Source organism: Octopus bimaculoides, chromosome 1 (genome assembly GCF_001194135.2).
Source record: "Octopus bimaculoides isolate UCB-OBI-ISO-001 chromosome 1, ASM119413v2, whole genome shotgun sequence".
Taxonomy (NCBI): domain Eukaryota; kingdom Metazoa; phylum Mollusca; class Cephalopoda; order Octopoda; family Octopodidae; genus Octopus; species Octopus bimaculoides.
Genome location: NC_068981.1, coordinates 108,479,752 through 108,489,585, shown reverse-complemented (window position 1 = coordinate 108,489,585; position 9,834 = coordinate 108,479,752). Strand labels below are relative to the sequence as shown.

General features: G+C 36.0%; 1 protein-coding gene across 4 annotated transcripts in view; it reads left to right on the top strand.

The window, feature by feature from the left end:
* The window catches only part of LOC106883614 (sodium-dependent neutral amino acid transporter B(0)AT3), a 105,301-nt gene that overhangs the window by 70,085 nt on the left and 25,382 nt on the right, over window positions 1-9,834 (top strand). For all 4 annotated transcript variants that reach the window (XM_052969186.1, XM_052969179.1, XM_052969184.1 and 1 more), the window contains one exon: window positions 1,912-2,073. In XM_052969186.1, coding sequence (XP_052825146.1) covers window positions 1,912-2,073 — 162 coding nt within the window. The remainder of the gene's footprint in view (window positions 1-1,911; window positions 2,074-9,834) is intronic.

The window sequence follows — 9,834 nt, the reverse complement described above, 5'->3', positions numbered from 1 at the left end:
TTTTTTTTTTTTTTTTTGTTTTTTTTCACTCTTCATTTGTACTGCAGTGTGATAATACCGCCCGCTCCGTTCTATGTATGTTCACCGCTCTGAGTTGCGGTATCATCATATCATTAACGAGTTTTTTACTTGTTTACCGTGCCGGGTTTAAGCATCCCATTCTAGCTAGGTCATTATGTACCAACAATATCTCTTAATTCCGTAATCGCCACTTCAAACTGGAATTATTCTAATTAATATTGCAAAATAACAACTACCACTTTATTAGAATGCAGACCTTTGTAGTTAAGAGGTTCTTCGCAACTTCTTAGTTCAGAGTTTGATCTCGGGTTAACCTATATCTTATTCGTGGAATTAGTTAGACGAAAACTGAATAGAATCTTATTGTATGAATACGTGTGTTATTGTTGTTTTTGTTGTTGTTGCTGCTGCTGCTGCTGCTACTGCTGCTGCTGTTGTTGTTGTTGTTGTTGTTGTTGTTGTTGTTGTGCAGTGTGCTTTTATATTCCAAATCTTAGCGGTCCGTAAAATAACTAGCAAACTGAAATAACTACTGGATGGGTTTGATATTAAGTCAGTGCCTCAGTATGGCCTTAGATCAACGACTGAAATCTTAACGGAATATATTTTCAAAAAGTGACGTTCAATTGAAATGTCTATCACTTATCATTCCTAATATAACGTATTTTAGGGTGGTAGTTTACTTTACATTTCACTCTCCTAAAGTTTTTATAATAATTAGCAACAAAGTACTGGATCTATATAATTGGCTATACCACTCTCACAAAATTTGATCGTGTACTTGTGTTAAAGATCATATAATAATTTGTTCTGTAATATTCAGAATCCATGCTTGAAAAAACAAAACTTGGTAGCATGCATCGTCACAAAGATAAGTCTTTTCTCCTAGAAGTTGTAGAAATAGTAAATGAGAAGACATTCTGTTACTAGAAAATGCGAGGAAAGATAAGGCGATGGTACGTGACCAACAGATATCACGTGACCAATGGAAAACTCGCGGACAACAAATCACGAAATCAATGGATAATTATAGAAAATACATTGTTATATTGTTTGCCATTTCCTTACGCTTTCATGTTGCATGATAGTTGCACTTCAGTTTGATGCTAGTCATATATATTCTTCAAATTTAAGAATATTGATAAAGAAAATAATTTGAAAGAGATGATCAGTAACATCATAAATTTAGAATTTATTTAGTATTACTTGGTAAGCTTGTTTAAGTGTCTATATATATATATCCGAGCGTTATACTAATACATCTATTTGTTTTCTACACCACCTGTCTTCGTCTGTTGTTTCTTTTGTGAATTCTCCCTATATATATATATATATATATATATATATATATATATATATATATATATATATATATATATATATGAGTAGAGTGCACATATATTTTGAAACATATGTAGGAATTAAAGGAACTTATTGATTATATGCGTTTTGGTCCATTTATTATTATTCTTCATATATATATATATATATAGGTATGCAGAGTTAGCTGTAGGAATAACCGTCTAAGGGATAATAGTATCCGTTCTTACTATCGGTATCATTTATCTATGTTATCCCCAGGCATAGATATGCCAGCACACTATGCTCATAACGTACAGGTAACAACAGAATAAACAAAAGTCTATCAGGAATCAAATTTAAATAAGCAGAAAATGGAGAAAACTTTTGATCAACAAACGATGTTGGTCAATTTGTCGATCAAAAGTTTTCTCCATTTTCTGCTTATTTAAATTTATATATATATATATATATATATATATATATACACACACACACATATATAGCTATATCTATGTGTGTGTGTGTGTGTGTGTGCGTGCGTGCGCGTATACACACACTCACACACATCTTACTGATCTTTCTTTGCAGCTAGCAGGACCGACTGCGTACTTTTGGTACAGATCAACTTTAGATGTCTCTTCATCCATTGAAGAATCTGGGTCGATGCAGTTACACTTAGAATTGTGTCTGTTCTTTGCTTGGTTAATAGTATTTTTGTGCATGATTAAAGGCATACAGTCTTCAGGAAAGGTGAGTTACAAGTAAACGTATTTTTGTCTAAGATATTTGACAACCAGAAAACTACAACTGCTACTACTACTACTACTACTACTACTACTACTACTAGTAATAATAATAATAATAATAATAATAATAATAATAATAATAATAGTTTCAAATTTTACCACAAAGGCAGCAATTTTGGGGAAGAGGATGAGTCGATTACATCGACCCCAGTGTTCAACTGGTACTTATTTTATCAACCCCGAAAGGATGAAAGGCAAAGTCAACCTCAGCGGAATTTGAACTGAGAACGTAGCATTTCGTCCAGCGCGCAAACGATTCTGCCGGCACGCTGCCTAAATAATAATAATAATAATAATAATAATAATAATAATAATAATAATAATAATAAATGCCCTGATGCAGTACCAGGTAGTGGCTCTCATGGCTTCTCATCTTAACTTGTTGGAAGTGTTATCATGTACAATGTTTTGTCTTGGTATAAAAGATGGGCTACAGCAAATATTCTGCTCAATACCATACATTTGCTTGTCAGTTGTTTGACCTTAACCAGTTGAGCATGTCTCTTAGTGGCTGATGATATGTGCATCTCTGATCATTAGCAAAAGTAATCAGGGAGCATCATAGCCATGTGTTGACGGGAATTCTTGGAGTTTGAATAATTCACCTCTGGAAACATGGGTGTTTCGTTCAACATCCTTAAACAACCTTTATTCATTTTGGCGATGTTGATAATTTTTTATTAGCCACAAGGGTCCAAGACATGGAGGACAATATCAAAGGACCAGTTACAATACCCAAAAGCAAAAACAAAAATAGGTGGGGTTTACACAGATCAAAGAGAGACGCTCCCACATTAGAGCATATAGCAAAGGATATAAAAATAGAAATTAGGGAAATAAGTAAGGTTTTAGGAAAAATACCAAATTGGAAGGGCCCAGGACCAGATTTAGTTCAAGGGTACTGGCTAAAGAAATTTATTAGTTTACTTAGGAGGCTGAGGGAACAACTTCAGGATTGCCTTAATGGAGGAATAATACCAGATTGGATGACTAGAGGGAGGATAATAGCAAGGGTAATACAGCCAGCAACTAGAGACCAATCACTTGCTTACCATTAGTGTGGAAGCTGTTAATAGGAATGCTTTCAGAAAGCATTTACAAGCACCTTGACAACCAAAATTTACTGCCAGAAGAACAAAAAGATTGCAGAAAGAAGGCTAGAGAAACGCGTGATCTATTACACATAGGTAAAGCAGTTCTAAATGAAGTAAAAGCTAGAAAGAATAATCTAACAATAGCATGGGTAGATTATAGGAAACACTATAACATAATCCCACACTCATGGATAAGTGAAAGTCTGAGTATATTCAATGTAGCAGACAACATACGATAATTAATTAGCATGAAGAAATGGAAAGTAAGTCTCTACTCATGTGACACACTTTTAGGGAAAGTTAATATCAGAAGTTAATATCAGGAGAATCGTTGTCCCTTTTAATATTTGTCTTATGTTTGATCCCACTCAGTTTAGTATTAAGGAAGGCAAAGACAGGGTATCAGTTCAGAAATGGTAATGGAAAAATTAACCATTTGCTCTACATAGATGAGCTGAAGCTTTTTAGTAAGAATGAAAAGAGGTAGATTCCTTAATACAGACTGTGTGACTCTTCAGCAAAGACATAGACATGGAATTTGACATAGATAAATGTGCAATATTATTCATGATAAAGGGACAGATAGTCAACAGCGAAGGCATCTAATTACCAGATGGCCAGACATTAAAATCATTGAAAGAAGGAGTGTATTTTGGAGTAGTATTAAAAACTGACACAGTACTAACTATAGAAATAAAAACGAAAACTGAGAAGGAGTACATCGGAAGGGTGAGGAAACTAATGAAGTCAAAGCTAAATGATCCAAATCTAGTGAAGGCTGTAAATACTTGGACAGTATCATTACTTAGATACTGAGCAGCTTTTGTAGATTGGACATAAACTGAATTAGCAAAGCTAGACAGAAGAACTGGGAAGGGATTCAATATGAATGGAGGACGCCACCCAAGGGCAGGAGTAACAAGATTATACTTACCTAGAAAAGAAGATGGAAGAGGGTTAATATCAATAGAAGATCGTCTGGAGTTAACTAGAGTATATATAGACTCCTATGCAGGTAATAGTGAAGAAAGTTTATTAAAAGCTGCTAGAGTCACAACAAGGCACAGAGAAACCAAAAACCCAAACGAAGTTAAAAACCAGAAAAAAGAACAGGAATTATCTGACTGGCAAGAGAAGGCGTTGCATGGTAGATTCTCAAAGATAGTTGCAGCAAATAGTAGTAGTGAGACATGGCTATGGTTGCAGAAGGGAAAGCTGAAAAGGAAGACAGAAAGTTTGTTAGTCGTTGCACAAGCATTAAAGGACTAATTGGATAAAAGCCAAGATAGACAAAAACCAAGTAGATTCCCAATATAGGTAATGCAAATCAAAAGAGGAAAGTGTTACTCATATAGTTAGTGAATGTAGCATGCTGGCACAGAAAGAATACAAGAAAAGACATGACAACCTAAGGAGAGCAATCCACTGGGAGTTTTATAGAAAGCTAGCATTTGAACATATTAATAAATGATATGAACATGAATCTAGTAAAGTACTAGGAAGTAAGAAATACAAGATGTGGGATTTTAACATTCAGACTGACAGAGTAATAAAAGGTAGAAGGCCTGATTTAGTAATAGTAGATAAATGGGAATAGAAAGTACTAGATAATTGACTTTACAGTCTCAAATGATGAAAAAATCAATATGAGAGGTATAAAAAAATAGCAAAGTATCAAGACCTAGCCATTGAATTACAGAGACTATGAAAAGTGCGGGTAAAATGTATCCCAGTAGTTATATGTGCATTGGGAACTATCCTTGAAGATCTGAACAGATGGATAGAGGAAATAGATATAAAACCCAGTTTAGTGCAGTTCCAGAAAACAGTGTTATTAGGGACATCTAGGATACTTGTAGCTCGATGGTAGGATTTTTTTCTTTTCCAACAGTTTAATCTATTGTAATAATAATAATAATAATAATAATAATAATAATAATAATAATAATAATAATAATAATAATGAAGCGGGGGTAATCGCATGGACAGTAGACAAACTAAACAGCTTATCAGAAAGACAAGGAAGTTGCTAAATAGATATGGGTCACTCCACCCAAAAAGTGACATAGACAGACTGTATGTACCAAGAAAAAGAGAGGGAAGAGCACTTATTGGATGCGAACACAGCATTAGAGCAGAAGAAAATAACATAGCATGGTATGTAAAGAATGCCACAGAACCGCTATTATTAAAAGTAAGAAGGTCAGGCTTGTGTAGGATGAAAGGTTGCAAAGATAAAGCACTAGACAAGAAATTGAAATCGAATGAAACTGAAAATAGATGGGTAAAGAAAGAATGCATGGTCAATTTCATTGGGATGTTGAAGATAAGACAGATAAAGAAAAAAGATGGCTAAAAGTGTTTTAAAACCGGAAACGGAGGCTCTAATCTGTGCTGCCCAAGAGCAAGCACTAAGAACAAACTTCATAAAATAGAGAAAAGACAACACAGCAGAAAGTGATAAGTGCAGAATCTGTGGTCAAAACGGTGAAACCGTATGGCATATTACCAGCCAATGTACGCCACTAGCCCAGAAGGAATATAAGAGACGCCATGACAATATAGCCAGGCTTGTCCATTGGACACTTTGCAACAAGTATGGATTTAACAGAGCAGATAATTGGTACGATCACAAACCTGAAGGCATCGTCGAAAATAGAAATGCAAAGATCCCATGGGATCTTATGATTCAGTACGACCATGAGATAGAGAATAGGAAGCCGAACATAATCTTAATTGAGAAAGAAAACAAACTATGCTGGATCATAGATATAGCATGCCCAGCTGACAATAAGGTATGCGATAAGGAAGAAAGAAAAGTCGAGAGATATGACAGGTTAGCTTTGTCGGAGCCCTGGGAACAGTGAGCAAAAATCTCGAGAAGTACGTGGAAAAAATAGGGGCTGCAATAAGGGTGGAGCACTTGCAGAAAACAGCACTGCTTGGAATCGCTCGAATACTCCGAAAGGTGCTCGAAAAATAAGGTGTTACCTCAGTTCACTGGTAGTGAACAACTGACACTGTAGTACATCTCCAGCGATAGAATCCGTGCAAAGGCAAGAAGAAGAAGAAGAAGAAGAAGAAGAAGAAGAAGAAGAAGAAGAAGAAGAAGAAGAAGAAGAAGAAGAAGAAGAAGAAGAAGAAGAAGAAGAAGAAGAAGAAGAAGAAGAAGAAGAAGAAGAAGAAGAAGAAGAAGAAGAAGAAGAAGAAGAAGAAGAAGAAGAAGAAGAAGAAGATAAGCACTGGCTTAATATCGTTTCTTTATTATTATTAGTCAATAGGTTCAAATATCTAACTAATTAATCGAGCGTTTGTTTTACGTTCTGGTTAAACAATCAATTGGTTGTCTGTTAGTTAAAATCCTTTCGTCGCTATTCACGACCTTCTCAGTGATTTTTCCGTCTCTCCGCAAAGTCTACTCTGTGTCGGAGAATTGTTCTTATGCGTGTGTGCAAGTATGCTTGTATGTGTTTATGTAGATGTGTGCTTAGAAGAGGAGGTAAGGGTATGAGTGAACGAAGTATTTGTTTGTGTGTATGTGTGTATGTGTATGTATGTGATGTGTGCGCGCTTGTGTGTGCGCGCGTATCTATATATAGAAAGAGAGAGAAAGAGAGAGAGGATGCAGGAAAGAAGTAGAGAGGAGTGAGAAAGAAAGAGAGAAAAGAGGGAGTTCAGCATAGGTGTAAACTATAATTTATTACTAAGCATTATTCACTCAACTGCATCTGCGAACCACTCTCATTATGTTAGTGTGTGTGTGTGCGTGTGTGTGTGTGTGTGTGTGTGTGTGCGTGTGTGTGTGTGTGTGTGAGTAAATATCTATGCATATACTCGTGTATTTGCCATTAGAGTTGATGTATTAATCAAAGACCACATGTATTATATATATATACGCACACTCATATGCATACACACATAGACGCACACACACACACATACATACATACATACATACATACATTACACTATGGCTATCTACTCGAGCATGATCGTTGCTGACGCGGTGTCAGCGGTGCCCGTGCAACGGTTTCAAGTCGAGTGCGACTCGTACACCACCACGACTGCAATATCAAGAAGACCAAGGACAAGCCAAGTGCAAGATATTCGGCTCAGTAGGGCGGTGGATTTTATATACGAGTTAACTTTCTCCTAAGGGGGATGCCTTGTCAGAAACTAGGAGTCCTACATTCCCAATGGCCCTACTATGCCCTCGGACGCCAATCCGAGTATGTCTACATCCATAATAAATACATACACATATATATAAATACACACACACACACACGCACACACACGCACACGCACACACACACACACACACACACACACACACATATATATATATATATATATATATATATATATGCAATCACACACACACAGTGATGATACTTAGAGAGAGGGGAGAGTGAGAAAGAAGGAGTGACTGAAACAGGGAGAGCGTCGTCGGTCAGTGTAGCAGATTAGAAAAGAGGAATGCTCACTGAGAATGAAAATTATATACTCGAGCGCGCACGTTCTCACACTCACACACATACACACACACACGCACGCACGCACGCACACACTCACACACATGTACACAGGCACGCATACACACACATACGCATACCTTTCTGTTTGTCTCTTATTCCCTCTCTTTTCCTTTCTCGTTCTCTCTCCCTTTCTCTCTTCATCCCTGTGTTTCAGACGACTTGTGCTGATCCCTTTCAGGTACATTAAGTTTATAATGACACAAATTAGTGTTACTATAAACAGTTTAGTTAATTAGGTGACGCACGTTTAAGAGTTGTTAATGCATCGAACAAAATGCATTGCAGTTCAAAGCTCACTGATCAACTTCGCTTTCCATTCGATAAAATAAAGTACTAGTTATGAACGGCATTAGACTAGGATCTTATGAAATTTCTTCCGACCACTTGATATAATTCAATTTTTCACTAGATTACTTTCAAAGGTAGTTTTGATTTAGTTTTGTTCTAGAAATTAATAAAATTACGAGCATTTATGTTATGTAATTTTAGTCAATCGAAAGCCTAGTGAAAATTTGTACTGTAAGTGTTAGATTAATATAGGTCATCCTATTCTCTTCATTTATTTTCGCATTAAAGTACTGAACTTTCTGACATACTAAGTATGAATCGTTCTAATAAAATCCTTACCAGCTTTGTGGTTTGCTCGGTAGGCTGTTTCAAGTAATTGTCTTCAATAAAGTAAAAAAATCAAATCACTCGATGTGGTAATAATGTATAGTTGGCATTCAAGCTCGGTACACAACAGTTGAACTAGTGTTCTTTACTCGGCAATTACTGGAAGGAGTGTATGAAACGATTACCTCCTTCTATTCGTATTCATATGTGTACGTATGTTTGTATTGTGTATGTCGTATTCTAAATCAAATATTATATAAATAGATAAGAAAGTGATATATCTGCTGGGTAATAGCAGTCTTCAGACCAGCAAAGGGAATCGGCTGACCTCCCCTGTTCGAGGGTTATAATGGACACAGATTCGTGTGTCACATAGCTAGCTAGAGGCGATGGCCTCTTGGAGCTAATCAACGGCAGCATTCCTCCTATTTTTTGGGGACTGCAATGTTGGCTTGGCGATAACTATTTATATCCAGTACCGCTGCCGTAGTCTCCTTTAAATAGACTTAGAAATATTAATATTTCTAGTTTTATAAAGGTTTTACTTCTACTTTTACCACTCTGTTGTTCAGAATGGGGGGGGGGGATAGAAAGAAGAGATAACAGAATATGAACTCCTATCGGAATCTACAAACCGTGGACAAAAAGCATTTCTACCCATTCTACACAGCACTTTCCTAGGAAAATGGAACTGCAACTGTAACATCCTACATATACTTTTACTTTTATTTTTATTCTCTTATTTTCCTTTATACTTCGTATATCCACCCTTTTCCAAAATAACTCTTTATATTGAACTCTACTATTTCCCTCTAGTCAACGCTCTCATATCGTCTCTGATGAAGAGATATCCCTAATATCCCAGAAACAGTTGTAAGACTACCTTTCTCTTTATAAATATATTATAAATTCCACACAGCCTTGGTTTCGTTGTCTCATTTTATTTAACATATACATGGTAACACAAGATCCGCATTAGACTCCTCACTCGGATTATTATCGAACCGAGAGTCTAACTATAGTCCTCCCGTAGCACTTACATAGCCTTACCTGCCATCTTGGGTCTTCTGGATACCAATACCTCTCATATATATATATAAGAAACACGAAAGTGAAACATAACTATAGATATAACCAATATACATACACCCATAATTCGCACGAATCCCAGGTAAGGAGGGAAGCTTCTACATTTGGAAAAACACTAAAAATAAACAAAATAGTGATAATATCTGGCTCGTAATCCCCTACACCATGCACCTCAAATCAAATATAGTTCGCTCATTAATGAAAATCATAAACAAACACGTAAACGTTAATAATAAATACACAAAACTATTTAGGAATAAAATCAGAATAGGCCACAGTCTGACTAATAACTTAGCCACAATAATAGCCTCAATGAATAATAAAAAAAACTTGACAACTTCTACGAAACTAGAAAGATACTAACCCCCC